The sequence below is a fragment of the Mus pahari genome, chromosome 18 (assembly GCF_900095145.1).
Source record: "Mus pahari chromosome 18, PAHARI_EIJ_v1.1, whole genome shotgun sequence".
NCBI lineage: Eukaryota > Metazoa > Chordata > Mammalia > Rodentia > Muridae > Mus > Mus pahari.
In genome coordinates this window covers 11,355,405-11,374,950 of record NC_034607.1, presented here as the reverse complement: position 1 = coordinate 11,374,950, position 19,546 = coordinate 11,355,405, and the positions used below count along the sequence as shown (strand labels likewise).

At 43.5% G+C, this 19,546-nt stretch overlaps 1 protein-coding gene across 1 annotated transcript in view; it reads right to left on the bottom strand.

Annotated features, from left to right (window-relative positions):
* Positions 1-8,269: 8,269 nt before the first annotated feature.
* LOC110336040 (24-hydroxycholesterol 7-alpha-hydroxylase) overlaps positions 8,270-19,546 on the bottom strand; it is a 71,530-nt gene continuing 60,253 nt past the window's right edge. The window contains 2 exon segments of the mRNA XM_021218455.1: positions 8,270-8,429; positions 13,544-13,631. Of these exon segments, the coding sequence (XP_021074114.1) occupies positions 8,358-8,429; positions 13,544-13,631 (160 nt within the window). The 3' untranslated portion in view covers positions 8,270-8,357.

The following is a 19,546-nucleotide window of genomic DNA, read 5'->3' as shown; positions in this document are numbered from 1 at the left end:
GAGAGAGAGAGAGAGAGAGAGAGAGAGAGAGAGAGAGAGAGAGAGAGAGAGAGAACGTGAAGCTGGAGGTAACAGATGGTTATTGTGGAGGCAAGCAGAGAGCTGAGCTAGTCTAGTGAAGGAATAGTTCACAAGAATGAATTTTCTAGAAGGATTTCTGGGAGGTGAAAAGGCCATTCACTTTCCCTGTAACTATACCTGATGGTCAGGCACTAGCCAGGTTGATCCCTGCCCAGGTAGGTTCTGATATCACACCCTGTGTCACCGTGCAGGCTGGGGGGCTTTCCCCTTCTCAATAGTACCTAGGAACAATCTGCTTTGCTGTGTTGCTCCCCTGCCATGTCAGAGGAGAAAGGAAAGTGGTCCCTTCATATCCACATAGCATTGAACCTGTCGTGAGGACTCAGATCCTATCAGTCCAGACTAGCCACATGACCCACCATAACTGGAAGGTTCTGCAAGGGTTGGAACATCCTGCTCTACTGTTGCATGGTAATTCCACCAGAAACCACACAGACACTTTTTTGTTTGTTCATTTTGAGACAGGGTTTCTCTGTGTCGCCCTGACTATCCCAGAACTCACTCTGTAGACCAGGCTGGCTTCAAACTCTAAGAAATCCAACTGCCTCTGTCTCCAAATGGGGGATTAAAAGCCTGTGCCATAGCTGGGCAGTGGCCACATAGATATTCCTAAAGCCAAATAGGAGGTCTGTACTTCGAGCCAGTGGCTGCATAAGGAATCTATCCAAATCTAGAAGCCTCAAGCTTTACTGGGTTTTGTCGTTGGTTGGTTTGCTTTGTTTTATGCACACACAAAAAAAAACCATATCCTGGCTGACACACTTGGTTAGCAAAAAACAATTACCAAGAAGAAAAACTACAGAAGCCAAAAGACAAGGTTGCATAAGTAATTTAGGGACTTTTCTGGATCCTGGATATGAACTAGGACTTCCATGGCTTTGGTCTTTGTATCTGTTTTGGCAGGTGTTGGCACTATGTGCTGGGTTCTAAAGTCAGAATGGTGCCTCTAACATGTTGTCACTTGTGCTAAGGTCTGGGGGGGCCTGTCATACCACCACAGACATTTCTATTTTTGTTATTTTGAAAGAAAAAAAAAAGTAGTGATCCAACAGCCTGCTGGGTACAGTTCCCACCTCTCTCATTTGAATACTGTGTGAATGACGGTCTGCATCCCAGGGTTGCATGAAGCTTGGTTCCTCCTGAGAAGAGCTTGCAGCTCACCATTTACGCTCAACTTGAAATACGAACAGAGGCAGCTTCCGGCCAACCCAGAGCAAGTTCTTTTGGCCATCCTCTAAAATCTGAACGATAAAAGCAGATGTTGAACACCACGTCACCCACTGTAAACAGCAAATAGCAGAGCTGGGGGCAGGTGGTGTTGTAATGTGGGAAGAGGGGAAAAGGAAAATATAGGCAAAGCCTCACAAACACAAAGTTAGGAAATTCCCCTTGCTTGGAGAGGAATTGTCAGTATCACTGAGCCAGGAATCTGAGATGGTAATCATGGGGGCTGTCTTAGTCAGGGTTTCTATTCCTGCACAAACATCATGACCAAGAAGCAGTTGGGGAGGAAAGGGTTTATTCAGCTTACAGTTTCATACTGCTGTTCATCACTAAAGGAAGTCAGGACTAGAACTCAAGCAGGTCAGAAAGCAGAAGCCGATGCAGAGGCCATGGAGGGATGTTCTTTACTGGCTTGCTTCCCCTGGCTTGCTCAGCCTGCTCTCTTATAGAACCAAGACAACCAGCCCAGAGATGGCACCACCCACAAGGGGACCTTCCCCCTTGATCACTAATTAAGAAAATGCCTTACAGCTGGATCTTGTGGTGACATTTTCCCAACAGATGTGATAACTCTGTGATAACTCCAGCATGTGTCAAGTTGACACAAAACTAGCCAGTACAGGGGCTAAAGAGCAAATTAAACCGTTTGCTGTGGGGTACAAACATGTCTTGTGAAATATTCACTGGACTGGATCTTTGTATCTCAGTGACTGAGTTAACATGAAATCCTGGAGGCCTGTACACTGCACCATAGAAAGTGGGCAAGACTATACACCCTCAAAGCTCACATTCAGTAATGCACTTCCTTCAGGAAGGCTACATCTCCTTAGGTTCCACAGTCGCCATGAACAGTACCACCTGCTAGAGAATCAGGAACTTAAATGCATGAATCTATGAGAACATTCCTCTCTCAAGCCACCATAGCCTTTGCACATGGAAAATCTTATAGACTTAGAAACTCCTTAATGAAAATAGTAATTTTATAAAACACTTCTATAAAAGCTCACATAGCCCTTCAGGTTTATTGAAGAATACACCTACTTTGACTTAGAATAATCTTACAGACTTTTCCATTATTTGCCCTGTTAAAAGTATCTTAGCCTTCTGTTTTCCATTATTATCTCCAGATTTACTTTTTACACTTTAATTTCTTGTGGAAAAAGAAAGCTAAATAGTAAGCACTTTGAACCACCCTCTATCAGTTTTTCTGAGGTAAATTTTGGGAGTATGTTTTCACATAAAACAATGTTTGTTTTTATCATTATTCTTACTTGAGAATTTCATACACAGATACAATACATTTTGATCATATCTGCCTCTCACTTCCCTTACCTCCAACTCTTTTTTAGGGATCCTTGGTATCTCCCCTCTCAAATTTACATCTTCTTCTGTTGCTTTCCAACACATAAGCTACTGAGTCCAAGAGCATTTCTTGCATGTACGTGGGGATAGACTTGACCAATACAGCACGGGTCATCCCACAATGGCCATGTCCCTGAACAACGCTGACCCTCCCCCCTGCAGCTACCAACTACCTCCTCAAGCAGGTTTAGGGCCTTGTGAGCCCTTCTCCCATCTGGGCTGGAATGCTGACTGGTTTTATCTTGTGCAAGTCTTGTACAGGCAACAACAGCCTTTGAGAGTCCTGGGCACAGCATCCATCCAGCCAGATCCAGAAGGCACTGTTTGCAGCAGTGTTCCTGGCCCTATGACTGTCTTTCAATCCCTTCTTCCACAGTGTCTCCTGAACCTTGAGGGGAAGAGGTAGGTTATAGATGTCCCATTGAAGCCGGGCAGTACTTCACAATCACTATCCTATGCACTTTGACCTACTTTAATTAAAAACCCTAAATATACTTAGCTAATTTCAACCTCAACCATATAAAAGCAAGGTACCAAAATACATAAACTTTAAAGTTCTATTTAACAATTAACATCTTATTGGTTTCACTTAGTGAGAATTTAACCCAGACACCAAATGGACATCTATTAGTTTGCTTCATGTCAGGGCCTCAAGTTACCACAAAGATTTCTGGAATATGAAATATTCATTTATGAATGTTTATGTCCTTTATATTTACCCAATTTACTCATTTTTTGATTGTTAATTTTGAGTTGCTTGTGGTAAACAATGCTCATTAGTTATTAAAGTCCACCCTATTTTATTCTTTTAAAATAGCAAAGTCAACCTAAAACTCCACCACCCAGCCTTGCTCTATGCTCCTGAGCAGTCGGTATTCCACACTCCCCAGTTGTTCTGGGTCATGGACACTCATATGGTATCAAGGGTAGATGAAGATGAAAAGGTTTGTCCTCCTCCGCTTCTCTCTCCATGCACAGGTCCCCTTTTCTCTTTCTTTCTCCCTCCTCTACTCCCTTCCCTCTTTTCCCCCATGGTGAATTCCTTGACCTTGGTCCTTGGGCCCAGTGAACTTGCCTATCAAAAAGCAGCTTCACAATTAACCTGTCTTTAATAAAATCCTAAAAAGAAAGACAGGCAGGCAGGCAGGAAGGAAGGAAGAGGGGAGGAAGGGAGGGAGGGAAGGAGGGAAGGAGGGAGGAAGGAAGGAAGGAAGGAAGGAAGGAAGGAAGGAAGGAAGGAAGGAANAGGAAGGAAGGAAGGAAGGAAGGAAGGAAGGAAGGAAGGAAGGAAGGAAGGAAGGAAGGAAGGGCGGGCTTTGGGAGGACTTTTGACTTATACACAAGGTGATAAAACCATGACTAGTAGTGACAAGAAGCTGTGGTGATGGTGTCTAAAGGATCTAACCTAACAGTTTCCAGCAAGGGCGGCAAGGAGGCAATTCACCCGGCCTAGTTCACTTGGTAGCTGGCAGCCCAGCTATTACAGAAACATCTGTATCCCAAGACTTCATTCACACTGACCACCTGCCCAGATCCCAGAGCCTCCCAACCAAATATACAAATGTGTGTAAGATTTATCTAAAGACCAAGGAAGCACTGTGGCAAGTCCTACTTTTGTAGGTCTCAGCTCATTAACAAGTCAAGGAACTATCAAAGCACCATAAATGGAGCCAGCCATGTTTCCGCATGCTGGATTTGGGATGTGGGCACGGCAGGATCAGTAGGTCAAAGCCAGCGTTATCAGATAGTAAGTTTCAAGCCAGACTGGACAACGGGAGATGCTATCTAACAATGATCAAATCCAGACACCACAGAGGTGAAGAGATTCAACTCCAACAGTCAAACACAAACCCCTTTCCCCTCTTCTCACTCTCATAAATTTTATGTATGAAAGAATTCATCCTTGTACATTTCCCTGCGTGGCTAAACCTTGTTTTTGTTGGCTAATATATAAGGGGAACACTACAGTTTGTTTAACTAGTAAATCTAACTTAAAAATCTGTAATTAGGGGCTGGAGAGATGGCTCAGTGGTTAAGGTCCTAATCCAAAGTACCAGAGTTCGATTCCCAGCACCCATGTGGCAGCTCAAAACTATAACTTTCGTTTATAACTTTAGTTTCAGGGAATCGGACACACTCACACACACACACACACATATAAGCAAGAAGTATAACAATGTACATAAAATAAAAATAAATTATTAATCATTGTTTTGAAAAAATCTAACTTTTTTTTTTTCTTTCAGTCAGTTAAACAGAGTTCTAGGGTGCTTTGGATAAAAATGTCCTCCATGGGCTCAGGTATTTGAATACGGTCACCAGTTGGCGCCGCTGTTTGGGAAGTGGTGCAGCATCTGTCAGAGGAAATATGTTTCTTCGGGTGCGTGTACTCTCTCTGTTTTCTGTCTGCTGTTTAAGGTAAGAGCTCTCAGCTTCCTACTCCTGTAGCCCTGGTTCCCTGCTATAAGGGGGTCTCATCCCTCTGGAACCATAACCGAAATAAACCCTTCCACATATAAGCCTCTTTGGTCATAGTGCTTTATCACACAGCAAGAGAAAATTAAGCAATGTAATAAGCCCTTCATATATTTTAGTAGATTCGCACATATACATTCACATGCTAAGGTACATAACCCAGAAATACGGACAGATGCATACTGGGCAGCTCCAATTACCATCTTCATTTTGCCAGGGTTTAAGAAGTTTGTCGCCGGACGTGGTGGCGTGGTGGCGCACGCCTTTAATCCCAGCACTCGGGAGGCAGAGGCAGGTGGATTTCTGAGTTCAAGGCCAGCCTGGTCTACAAAGTGAGTTCCAGGNCAGGACAGCCAGGGCTATACAGAGAAACCCTATCTCAAAAAACCAAAAAAAAAAAAAAAAAAAAAAAAAAGTTTGTCATAGGCCTCCATGGGCAAGAAAAACAGAGGCTAGAACATAAAGTCCCTGCAAATTCTGGAAAGCCAAGATTCACATTTCCCTAGGCATGTGCACTTTTTGCCAGTGCCTCTCTCAAGGCCTCTGCCTGGATCCAATCCAATTACTTATAGGACTCAATGCAGTCTTGGAGCTACTCCAGTCTCTACAGCGGCTTCTAATGCTTGCTGGTCTCTTCCCAGTACAAACGAGCACTAAAGTCAAGCCAAAAAGATGCGATGCTTAATGCAAAGCACCAATGCTAAGAGGAAACCAACTCCTTAAGCCAGAGGGACCCCAAGGGGGCCAGAAGAACCTCTCCTGCATCCCTCGAGGACTCTTGGGAGTTATCAGCACTTCCTTTCTGGCTCCTCATCTGCTCCACCATCTCTGAAACTGTTAGGAGGTTACAACAAACATGATTGCGTGGCTCTTGGTTTGAGTGGCGATACTACAAGCAGATAGAAGTCTGGATTGAAAACTGTACAGGATGCTGCGCTCCACTACCACACAGCTCATACCTGTCTTATCTGGCCACTTACAAAGTTTGGCTCAGACTCAGCAAAACATTCTCTTGTTCATCATGAGTGGAGAAACCCTTAGGCCCATCTTAAAACATTATGAAGGTAGCCTTAGCCAAACCTAAAAATTGGCAGCCATTTGGCGGCCACCATGCTGACAATGGTGTGGTGGATGTAAGCGAGGCACTAACAGATCTGAGAAAGGCAAGGAGCAGAACCCATCAGAGGTCTCTGTGCCCCTGTGCCAGGTCGCCTCAGTCCAAGCCCAGTTCACGGACAGAAAGTCCAGACAAGCTCAGGCTCATCTGCTTACGACGATGGCGAGCTGGAGAGTATCGAACCATGCAAAGCTGTAGAGCCTACAGGCTCCTGCCCTCAGAGCATAGCTTAACAGACACCGTGCAGTGCTCAATCTCCGCGCCTCTTACCCTTCAGCTGAACAATGGCTGGAGACTTCTCAGCTTGTCCCAAACTGAACCCTTGATGCTACAGCACACAGCCTGCTGATACAGCCCTTGGGCGTATTAACTCCCTGCCCTTTGTCTCCTGCCTCCCAAGTAAACCATCTGCATACAAGTCTGTCTCAGGCTCTGACTCCAGGAAACTCCAGTTAATACAAGAATATTACATATGATAAAAATAATACCCAGTGAAATATATATTTAAAAAAGCATGGGATCTCCAAATATTAACTTCATTATTCCACACACCTACAGATTTTCTTTTCTACAACGGTTCTTACAGAACATAGACATATGAGCAAACAATAACCCCTATGAAGGAAGAACAGGCAGACATCAGCCTGTGAAATTTAGTTCAACTCTATGCAAATATAGCATTTCGTTGTGGGCCTTGGCTGTTGGGTAGTGCATATACCTTCCCACAGGAAACAGCTGTTACTGTGGAACCTGCCAGGCTGGGCTGCAACACTGAGCCTCGGTGGACTTGTGCGCTGTCTTCTGCAGAGCGCCGTGCCTGCTGAGGGAAGCTCTGAGCAGCCAGGTGAGCTCCAGAATCAACTCGCTCACTGTGGAAGAGTGAACACTCTCGAAAGCACTCGCCAGTCTTCCGGAGACCTGTGTCCTTGTCGGTGAGGAAAAGAATAGTCAACAATTTCCAACTTCAGGAGCTGGAGCCGGGACAGGTAAGGGAAGAAGCCCGAGAAGAGATATACAGCCACTATGAAACGCCAGAGATGAACTCTTACTGGATTCTGGCGGATAAAAGATGGTGCCGTTTTTTGAGGAAAACCATATGTTCCCATGGATCTACTGGGTTTTCTCTCCAGAACTTAATGGCAAATGTTCCACTGTCCTGAGACTCAAAATCCAGATGCATGTGCAGTTATTTACCTGGCACAAAGCCAGATGTGCATTTATTTTATTCATTGATTTATTTGTTCATCTCTTGTACAATGCTTTCCCACCCCAGTTTCCCCTCCCCACCTCCCCTCCCCCAGATCCACTGCTCCTGTTTCATTTCTGAAAAGAGCAAGTCTCCCAGGGATATCACAAAGACATGGTATAGCAAGACATAATGAGACTGTGCATCTTTACACATGAATAAAAATATTATCTTGGTCAAACTACAAGCAAAGATCCTTTGATTCAAAAGAGTGCTTCCCCCTTAGCTGACATACAGATCGATACCTCGATCAGTGTGCACTGATTAGCTATCCCCAGCAGAAAGATGTTACCCTGGGCACAACAGAGTACAGGAATGAACGCGGTATGGGAACTCGTCGTGGGGAGTCACAGTGTCATAAAACACCATTTCTCTACATTTCTGAGCACTAGGCATGTCTGCAGTGATTGGCATCAATAAGCCTAAGATCTCCAAGGTCTAGTTAAGTACCATATTTTGAAAATATAAAATATCTAGAATTGATTTAATTTTTCAGTGTCCTCCACTCTAGTTCTTTTGCAAAGGAGAATTTTTATGTATGTTGCCTTCATAGTGAATTTAACATACAACTATGTCTATGAAAGTGACATTTCATACTTGAAGGTTTGATAGGGCTATGTATGAAGCCAAATTCCAACGTTTTATCAACTTTTTCAAAATCATCTGAACCCTTTCTGTAAACCTTGAATTGGGGTTTCTATGTTTCTGACAGTGATGTCCTGTGCATGGTCCTCAGGTCTGAAATGCATAAGCCACTAGGATGTCTTCAGGTCGAGGTGCTGGGAGGATAGTAGCTGGGCACGTAGCTTCACTCCTCTAGAAGGTTCTGAATCTCTTGAGTCCCAATGGAAGTCAAGCTCTTTGTTTATATTCAATCCGGCATCTCCCTGCAGGCTGGGGGACACCCACCAAATGACGAGAACTCTAAAAGCAGAGATGCAGAAGAGACACAGAAACTAAGAGATGGAAGCCAACAGTTTTAGACCTAAGTTTTGCCTGACTGTGATTTCTTCGAAAAGGTACAGAGGGGAGGCCAGAAGGTTGGGAAATGTTCGTATGGATGAATTTCAAAACATCAGGCATCCACTTTGCCATTTGAGGAACAGAGAGGAGAAAGATGCCTTACTCTAATAATCTCTCGGCTCTACATACACTCACCATGGCTTACAGGTTTGCCTGCTCTGTACCCCTCACTTTACCAGACTGAAGAGGATGCCATAAATCAACAAGGCTGTTAATACATCCATGGCTCCAAACCTAGGACAACTTGTGTAGGAAGTAGAAGGCTGAATGTACCACTGATACAGATATCGGGCATGAGTTGTCCAAAAGATGGCTCACACCACATACCCAGGGGACAGAGTCAGCTGATGATGGCTGACAGCAGATGCCTGGGAACCTAAAAGGAAAACAGGCATACAATGACATGTGACTATTCCTGATAGAATGTCACTTTTGTACGACTCTATAGAAACCTGACCTTGGGGTTGGAGGGGAGTACCTTCATCTTCCTCTTCTATGGTGGTTCAAATAAGAAAAGTCCTCCAAGTCTCAGTGTCGGAACGCTTGATTCCCCAGTTAGGAGTGAGTAGTAAGTCTGGAGCAACCTCACTGGAGGAAGTACGTCACTGGGGCGGGCTCTAAGATAGAAAAACCTGCCCTACTTCCGGTTTGCTCTTTCTGCTTCGTGTTTGTGGTTCAAGATGTGACTCCCAGATTCTTTTTCCTCCTGACATCCCTGCTGCTTGCTGCCACGCCCTCAAGTCTTCATGATCTTTTATCCCTCTTGAACCGTAAGTCCAAAGGAACACTCCCTTTTATGAGTTACCTTGGACATGGTAAATCGCCATGGCAACAGAAAAGCAACTAACATACCTTCCTACCTGCAGTCTATGTGGTAGTATGCTTGTATGCCTGTGCTCGACTGTGTGTGGCCCGTGCATGCCAACCTGTGTGCAAGTAATTACAGTAAGTCTTATCTGTATACGATTCCTCACATTCTCTTCAGCCTTCCAGTCTTCTATAACACCCTTTTTTCAGGGTTCTGGTGTTTGGACCTCACACCCCATTTATATTTAATCATGGGGTTAAAACTTGCACCTGCAACTTGAAAACTACCTGGAGTTGGTGGGCAGACAAGTCACACTGTTGTATGACCATCCTTTGTGGATTTTGTTTTTCCTATGACAGAGGAATGCTTGAGATTGTGGGATGTATGGAGGGGTGCTAAAAACACAGAAAGGACTCTAAAGTTTAGAGATATAAAAGGTTCCATCAGGCTTGAGCTTTGGGGGGGGGGTCAATGAAGAGTGAGAAAAGAGAAGAGAAATATAATTTAGGTAACTGGCCTTTTAGCTTCACGTTTGAACACACAGACACAGAATGGATTCCTTAACTCCATTGATAGAATGGATTGCATAGTTCCCATGGACACATTGAAGTTGAACCCATAGTTATATATAAAGACAAATGCACTTCTCTGGAAGGGGATGCATAGAATTTTGTTGTCTAAGAATCTGAACCCTGAAAACAGTACAATGGCACAAAATCATCTGGACCAATGATAATGTGTACCCAACATTGAAGTTGTCTCATAGGATGGGTACCACACTACCAACATCAGGCCACTGAGGGAGCATATAGTTTATTTAAAGCTTTGCTGAATCTCCTTGTTATTTGGTTCATAGTGAGAGAGAAATGACATTATATTGATTTTATTAAAAAAGTAATCACATGTATGTGTCTGTTCACATGAGTGCAGGTGTCCGTCAAGGCCAGAGGAGCCTGGAACTGGAATTAAAGGCGGTTGTAAGCTGCCAATATAGGTGCCAGGAACTTAAGAGCAGCACACAATCTTAACATGGAGTCATCTCTCCGGGCCCAGTAACTACAATCCTTAATAGTTCATTTGGAATACACTTGCCGAGTTTGTGTGGAGCCTGAGGTAAATCCCTAGCACCTATTTACAAATAGGGAAAAAAGAGAGGAAAACACCGGACGGCTCAACTTTAGAACTGAGGTTTCTAGTCTTGCATTTCTCCTATGATAGAAGTAAAACTCTAAGGAAATAAAAAACAGGTTTACATCCCATAGCTCCCCATCCCTTGGCCCCTGTAATCTCTAAATGATGTTCAAAATTTGGAGTCTATTTCCTACACGAAAATTTGTTTATTTATAGTTTTATTTTTGTGTCTGAGTGTTTTGCCTGTGTGTGTGTGTGTGTGTGTGTGTATGAGTGCAGTGCCCACAGTAGTCGAGTTTCAGGTAGTTGTGAGCTACCATGTGGGTGCTGGGAATAAAATCCTGAACCTTAGCAAGAGCACCCAGTGCTCTTAACTGCTGAGCCCTTCTCCAGCCCCTTCCTATTCTTTTTGATTGACTCATTCTCTAATCTAACTCTATTAATTATGCAATTGCCATTGTTTTTCGATTCCTAGAGTAAGGATGGTTAAGGAGATGCTCTCTCTGTGAGATCATGGGAATTCACCTAGACACCAACCTTTTACAATTTAGATAACATTTCTTTAAATAGCTTTCTCGCTATTTACACATAAATATCCAAATATAAATAAGTAAGAACATACATGATGTAGCATAAGAAATTAAATACAGGTGTAAGAGCTCTTAGCTAGGTAGAACTCTCAAGGGACTGGTGAGGACTGAGGCATGCGGCTTTCACAAATGTCTCCTTTCTGGTGTGGTAGGCAAGCTGTTGGAGAAACAGTGAATGTTGAATCAATTCTGGGGAAAAGCATGATATCTACCTTGAAGGACCAGGATCTAGTTGTTTTTTTTTTTTTTTTTTTTGGTTTGGTTTGGTTTAGATGTGTTTTAACTCCTATTTATGTGTATGTGTGGGGTTCTGCACAAGTGTGCCCAGGGGCGCACAGTGGCCAGAGTAGAGAGAATATCTTGTGCCTATATGGATGTGACACATGTTAGTGGTAAATTTGATGGCCTATAGCATAGGCAGGAAATAGAGAGGCAGACCATCTGGAAGGCAGACAGGATTATGGGATAATGCCAGGCACAGGAGATTTGCCTGGGGGTAAGATGCGACTAAGTGAATGCATGGTACCTGAGCACAGGTCACCAGTCATGTGGCATAACATAGATTAGAATAATTGGGTTATTCTATGTTATGAGCTAGTCAGAAAAAAAAAGCTGAGCAATATGGTAAAGGCATTTGCAAATATCTTTTCAGTCTGAGTCTTATTTCTGATAGCCTGGGGCTGAGAGGAAGAGCCAGGCTTAATTTCTACAGGCCAGAAGATGGCAGGATGCTCTGAGCTGGAATTATGATTATGCACCATTTAATGTAGTTGCTTGGAACCAAGTCCAGTCATCTATTAGCACATGCTCTTGATCATAGAGCCATCTCTTAGCACCAGGACCCAGTTTTCAGAAAGCCTGGCTCTGACCTTTGTTCTGGCAATTGCATAGCAGGCAGCTAAGGGCTTTCCTGAAGGGTATATAGTACTCCCTCTCAAGCTTCTGAGAGCTCTTCATCATTAGTGCCTGTTCTCATGACAGAAGTGCAGTGGAGCAGCTATGTCACATCCCTTGCAAGCCTCATGGATCACTGAAGAAAAGAGGGTGGAAAGAGTGTAAAATCCAGAAGGTGGTAGGTGACCAGGAAACTCTGCTTCCTAGACATGACAGGAATATATGAGCTGACAGTGGTTAAACCCTAGCATGGAGACAGGGTGGGGGTGGGGAATGCGGAGTGCAAAGTCCCACTTCTAGCTGAGGAGCTATTGATAATTGATAATTGCTACCAGAAGACAGCTTGCTCTCTCTCTCTCTCTCTCTCTCTCTCTCTCTCTCTCTCTCTCTCTCTCTCTCAGATTTATTGATTTGTTTGTTTGTTTGTTTATTATGTATACAACATTCTGCCTGCATGTACGCCTGCATGCCAGAAGAGGGCACCAGATCTCATTGCAGCCGGTTATGAGATACCATGTGGGTGTTGGGAATTGAACTCTGGACCTCTGGAAGGACAGTGGGTGCTCTTAACCTCTGAGTCACCTTTCCAGTCCAAGACAGTTCTCTTTAAGGGTATGGCCGCTGGGTAGCTCTAACATACTCCATTGAATGGCCACACACACACACACACACACACACACACACAAAACTGTATAGGCAGTACTAATTGGACTCTGTATGTTAAAAAAAAAAAAAAGAAAGAAAGAAAGACCAAAGTCTGGTCAATAAAGAATGGGGGAATGGATCTGGGAGGGGAGGAGAGGAATGGATATGATCAAAATACAAAATACAAAAAAAGAATAGATAAAAAAAATGCAACAAGAGAAAAAGAAAAGAAACCAACAACGGAAAATGCTGGAGTCTGCATATCTGTACATGCATTTTCTGAGCCACTTACACACTTATATCATTCCCATTGGGTTATCACAAGGGGTTTCATTTATTCGTCCATGCGTTGAACACAAAAGGCCTTTATAAATAGTCTGCTGAGTCCCGAGCCTCAGCCTGTTCAAACAGCACCATTCAGCGTGACTCCAAACAGGTCTCCACACACTTGGGATTCAACCGGCTTCCTCCTCATCCCTTATGGAAGCAATCTCGACAGTGTGGTACCCAGGCTGCCAGCAGTAAGAGGTGCCCTGTAGCTTGTTAGAAATGCAAACATGGGGTTCTTTCCCAGAACTGTTGGATTGGGAGCCCTAGGGAGGAGACTAAAGAATCCAGGTTCTGCAAACCCTCCATGTTCCAAGGTTCTGAAGTACATGTCCCTTCCGCAACAGCTGCATCTGCATGGAGTTGAGCCTGAGCTGCATCCCTTTCCTTTCCGTTTACTGTCTTTACTAGGGGACTGGTTTCCTGCATCATTTCAAAGGAACCAGTGACAACATCCAAAACAAAGAGTTCATTTCCAGACCCACAGAAGTCAAGTGTGTAAAGTCAAGGTCAAATTTAAGGTAATCACTCAACACATGGCTAGTATTAAAAACCAGATGTTAAGAGTTTTATGTCATATCTGACGTCATGATAACGTTTAAAGTTCTAAGAGCACTCACCTGCTTTGGTAATGGGTCCAGAAGATTACAATCATACTTATGCAGCACTAAGATAATACATAGTTGAATCTCTAAGAGAGCAAACCACCTGAAAGAAAAACATAAGATGATTATGATTGTCTATAAAAGATGCATGAATACGTACCTAACGCTATTTCCTAATACCACATACTCCACTGAGTGGTTGGCATGGCTCCGTTGCTTTTGATGCATAAAGTGCTTAGCCAAGAGACCAACACAATAAATGAGAATCTACATTTTCAAAGATTTATTTCATCTTTATTTGTATATATAGGTATATCTCTGTCCGTGTCTGTGAATGTCTGTGTGTGCATGCACATGTGCATAAGAGTGTGTATGTGCCCTGAGAGGCTAGAACATAAGCAGACACACAGATACATGCACATAAGTATAAACAAAAGCAGATCAAAATTTTTACATTGTTATCTTAGCTAAAGGAAAAGATATGAGAATATATTACTCAAATTTAAATATTTGAAATTTCTAGTAGAACTTTTCTCAAATATCCACCGAAGGCAAATTTTTGGCAATGGCTAAATAAAAGCTTTAGGCATTTACTAAAATGTGGAGTTTTCTTCCATGGCTACGTCTAGAATCTGACCATCTGTGGCACTTCAGGAAAGAAACTTCATTAGTCTGTTTCTTTCTTTTTTCTTTTTTTTTTTCAGAGTTCTTCAGAATCCAGCTGAGCTATGCTCAGGCTAAGGATATTTGCCCAACACTTCCAATGTCAAAACTGAAAATAGTGAGGTGTATTATTTATAACAGATTCAGATTTTACACTTACAGGAACAAGAGTGCACATCTAGAAAGAAAAATTCATTAAAATACAAACATGTTGAAAATTCCTTAAATACTTAGCACTTGTAGATATTTCCCAATTGTAAATACTTGTCTGGATGTAGCTACAGGGGCTTTGAGAAAGATGATGTTCCAGCAAACGCACTGCCAGAACTGAATGGAGTGAAATGGAAACCAGGGCAAGGGAATTAAGGCAAAGGCAGGCACAAAGATGCTGCAGAGCCCTGGGGTCTGGAGAGCACACTGACCTGGATATTTCTGAAGACGAAACCTGAGACAGACCTTGAGGAAGGACAGGCTTTAAATAAGCAGGCATGGCATCTGAGGGTATGTCAGAGCCAGTGAACCAGGAGCAGGGAGTACAGGGGTCAGGGGACAACAGGATAACCCTGCAGGGTGAGGTGTGGTGACCAGGACCTTACAGAGGTCCAACTGGGATCAGATTATGGAGAACCAGGGGCTCTGACAGGATAAGGGGGTCTGACCAGCAGCTATGGTGTCAGGCTCCTAAAGAGAGTGGCACTCACGGGCTTATTCCAGGAGAACGAATCAGTGTAAAGGTGGGGGAAAGAAGAGAATGCTAGGGTGGTGGGGATGGGGGGGGGGAGCTGGGTGAAATGGCGGTGAACCATCACCTGGTTCCACAGGAGAGAATGCAGCTGGAATGCCAGTGTGGGGGTGGGGTGTGTAGAAGACAACCCAACCACCAGGTGTCTTGGAGGGTAGGGATACACATCAAAGAAACCAAAGGCCTAGGGGGCGCTATGTACTGACTTCCATTTCGGACCTTTTGGTTTTGAGTGAACATTTATTGTTGCTGTTGGTTTTTTGTTGCTGCTCCTGTTGGGTCTGAAGCCCCAGGGCTCCTAAAACGCCATATGTAATCCCAGGATGTCCTCAAACCTCCTCAGTCTCTCAAGTTCTTGGATTACAAATGTGAACCACCACATCTGGCTTCCCTCTGACTTTTGAAGAGGGGGAAAAAAAACAAACCAAACCAAACCAAAACAAAACAAAAAAACCCTCTCCTTTTCCTCCTAGAAGTCATCAGAGGCCATGCCAGCGCAGGCTGGAAAACTGTCCTCGTTGCCAGGAGCAGGAGCTCTGCCGTGTATTCCTGGTTGCTATCAGCTGCAGCTCATGAAAATAGAATGCTCTCGCCCTGGAATTTGGAGAACGCAGCAGGCAGGCAAGGCTTCAGGGACATCATGCATTGAAGCATAGCTATTCAAGTTCAAAGGTGAGATAGTTTCCCCATAATCTCTTCCTCCTAAGAAATTGTTGAGAAAGATAAAAAAAAAATCAACTATGTGGCAGGACTACAGATTCAATGGTTCTGAAGCTTTATCAGGATACTCTGGGGAACTAGGAAGGCACAGCTCACTGCCCTTTATCTTCTGGGTTGCTGACTTGAGAGGTTTGGGCTAAGACACAAGAACTTGGGTTTTGTTCAGGTTTCTAGGTAGTATTTCCACCACTGGTGGTCTGAGCCCTACCATTTGGAAATTGAAAGCCTGCACTTACAATTCAGTGAAGAGAAGGAAGAAACACAAGTTGGGAGGTGTAAATGTATGTTTCTCTTAATACTATTGTACAAGCAGAACTCCATAGGCACAGTGGAACAGTAGTGGGCGTAGCACCAAGCTTTTGACTGGGGATAACAGTAAGCATCAACAGGAAGGACAAAAGGTAGATGCTTTGTGCTGAGTAAGGAAAATCAAATGACAGACTGAAAGACAAGAATGGTGTAGGACTAAGGTCGAAGGGCATAAGAAATGGGGCGGAATGTAAGAATGCTTGCTACTCTGGCAGAGGACTGGAGTTTGGTCCCTGCTGAGTGTGCCTTTATTCACTGAGCCATCTTGCTGACTCCAATTTTTGGGGGGAGGTGGGGGAAACAAGTTCTTATTATATGAAGCAGGGTAGCCTGGAACTCACAGAGGTCTATCCGTCTCTGCCTCCTTCCTGATTGCTGGGGTTAAAGCCATGTGCCACCATGTCCAGCCAACCCCAAGGGCTGCTGCTGCATGCAGTCCTGAGTCTGGTTGAGATTTACTTTTAAGAATGTGATTTAAAAATTTTTTTTTCATTACTTTTCTTTTTGTGTATGGAGGTTTTGCCTGCATCTATGTCTGCATCACATGTGTGCAGCGCCAGCTGAAGCTAGAAGAAGGATCCTCTGTAAGGAGAGTTATTAGTATCCATGTAGGTGCTGGGCACTGAACATGAGTCCTCTTCAGGAATAAGTATCCTTAACCTCTGAGTCACCACTCCAGATTTCTCATACCAATTATTCATGAGGAATGTTGCTCCGTCTGCTATCTGCTTTGTAGTGTCTTTGTGTGGTGTTGAGGGTGGAAGTGCTGACCTGTCAAACCAATTAGGAAATTCTCTCTGTGTGTTTTCAAAAAGCTTGAGATGTGTTGATACAACTGAACGATAAGAAGAAGAAAAAAATAAATTCAGAGATAGGGGGTGAAAAGAGGGGGGTAAAGAGTGGGGGAAAGAATAACCCACCAAGGAAGAAAGACCTGCCCTAAGTGGGCTTGATAAAAGAAAAATGGGAAATTTGATTTCAAATGCCATAGAGAAAATGGCAGGGTCCAAGGAATAGGCATTTTTTTTCCAAGACCCTAGCAAAAAAATTATTGTGGTTGCTGTCACTGGGATATCCCTGGCTTTGCTCTCAGAGGAAATTTTCTGTTTTTTTTTTTCCTTTTCCTTTTCCTTCTCTGTATATTATATTTCAAAACAGGTGGGAAGAATGGCTGAGCCGTTGAAATAATTGTGGGTAGGAATGGAAGAGCCGAAGAAACAAAAATCTGGCAGAAATGAGGAAAAAAAGGGTCGCTCTGCTCCCTCTTCTCTAGGTTGCAACTGGGAAAACTCTGGGTGGAGGTGGACTGGGAAGTGAGGAGCACCAGAAAAGGTAAAACAAAAAGGCTCAATTCCGGCGAGTGAGCAAGAAAGCGGGAGTTTGCCACAGGAGGAAAGAGGGAAAGAAACTCTGGAGAGCAGTTCAGTCAGAGAAAGGCTTAAAAAAGCAGGAGAGCAATCTGATGGAACAGCCTGTTTCAAAGAAAGGGTTAATCTCAAACCGACAGTATCACCAGAGTGCCAGGAGGAGCAGCCCAGAGATCATCATCAACTGTTTCAGCAGGACAGTTTTGACGAGATGCGACAGCCTACTATGGAAATGATAGGTCTAAGGCATTTTAGAGCCTAAGTGCATATGGAATGCACTCACCTTATGTGAAACAAATTCTAGTAACTGGGCTACCCACAATACACTAATTACCCAAGACTAAAAGGGACTCATAACAGCTGTAGTAGAGGCTGGACCACAGTTTCAATACGTAACATGATGGAGGGAAGAGGCCATGAATACTGAACAGTGAAATAGAGTGAGGGGAAGGGGGGGTACGCTGATATACAAAAATGGATTCAGTTTGCTGCTACTGCTGCTGCTGCTATAGAACAATGTCCCTTAGTGGCTGTAAGAACTTAGGGAAAGATTGAGGAGCTCGGGAAAAGGTCCACCTCATTTACAAATATTACACAAAGCTCTGTCGAAGCCTTCACTGACTTTTACAAAGATGAGTCTCAGCTGTGAGCAAAGCCTTATCGGAACCTGAAGCAAGATGGGTGTTGATAGAGACCTCAGCATTTGAAAATGCAGATATCAAATGTAAAAAAAAAAAAAAGTTATTAGACCATTAAAAGTACAGGCAGTGCCTATGGACAAGTGAGTAAGGGATACAATTGATATTAATTCTAACATGTAACATGCTATTAGTCAAGCTATAGCTACGAGTCTCCAGTATCAAAATGTCTGGTGCTTCAATTGTGGGAAATACGGTTATTTGCAACAAAAATTGTGAAAAAAAGGCATCCCTAAGGGCTAGACATTTTCTAACTATAAACAAAAAGGAAAGCCTAGGTTTCCAGGGGTGTGTGGGTAACATGGCAAGGGTTGCCATTTGGGCCAATGAGTGTAGGCCCAAAAGAAATATGCAAGGAAATTTCTTACCACTGGGAAACAGCCTTGGGGGCCTTTCTTGAAGCCCTACAGCAAAAAGTATGAGCTGTTTCAGCCACAGAGTGACTAAGCAGGCAGAAAAAATGTCCACTTGGTATTGGAGATTTAATGCAGGCTCTAGACTTGTCCATAGGTAAACATTGTACTCTGTCCCCTAAAATTCAGTGTTACAAAGTAACTACTGGAGTTTATGGTCCTTTGCCCTCAGGGACAGTAGGGGTAATCTTGGGAAGGATCAGTTTGATGTCTCAAGGATTCATTGAACATCCAAGAATTACAGATGGAGATTTCAAAAGAGAATTTGAAACTATGGGCTAGGTAGTACAGGTGATAGTGGTGTTCAGCTGCTACTGTTTCCTACATCAAAGGCATGGCTGCTCTAGTAGGAAGTACAGAACAGGAGGGTTTGGAAACACTGGAAGGTGTGTGATCTGACAAACAGTTGTTAATGAGCAGAGGCCAAAATTCACATTGCAAGTAAACGGCATTGAAATAGATCTGATGGATACAAGAGCTGATCATTTCACAAAGTGTTGGAATTCAGAATGGCCACTTCAAAAGGTTTATACAACAGTTATCTCAGATAAAACAAAGTATGTGATGAAATAAATGTGTTGGACCAGAGGTCAAAAAGGGAAGCTAAAGCCTTATGTGGTTGATATATGCATACATTTATGGGGAAGGGGTCTTTTACAACAGTTGGGTACTCAGCTTAACATTCATGAAGTCCCCGAGACAGCCCATGGTTAAATAAGGGTTGAAACTGTAGACTCTTGGTGAAGGTATTGATACAGGGTCATCAAAAAACAACCTCCGAGCGGTGCCAATGGTCCAAACACAGAACTTAACAACTATTGAATTTCAAAATTTATAAGGGGTGGCCACTGCTGAAGTACCAGTGGCTCTGTCTTTAACATGGCTGACTGACAAGCCCGTGTGGATAGATCAGTGGCACTTAACTGAGGAAAAGTTGTAGGTGCTTGGGCAATAGGACAACAGCAACTGGAGGGTCCACATATAAAAGAATCTACCAGCGCATAGAACTCCCCTGTATTTGTTATTTAAAAGAAAGAAAGAAAGAAAGAAAGAAAGAAAGAAAGAAAGAAAGAAAGAAAGAAAGAGGGAGGGAGGGAGGGAGGGAG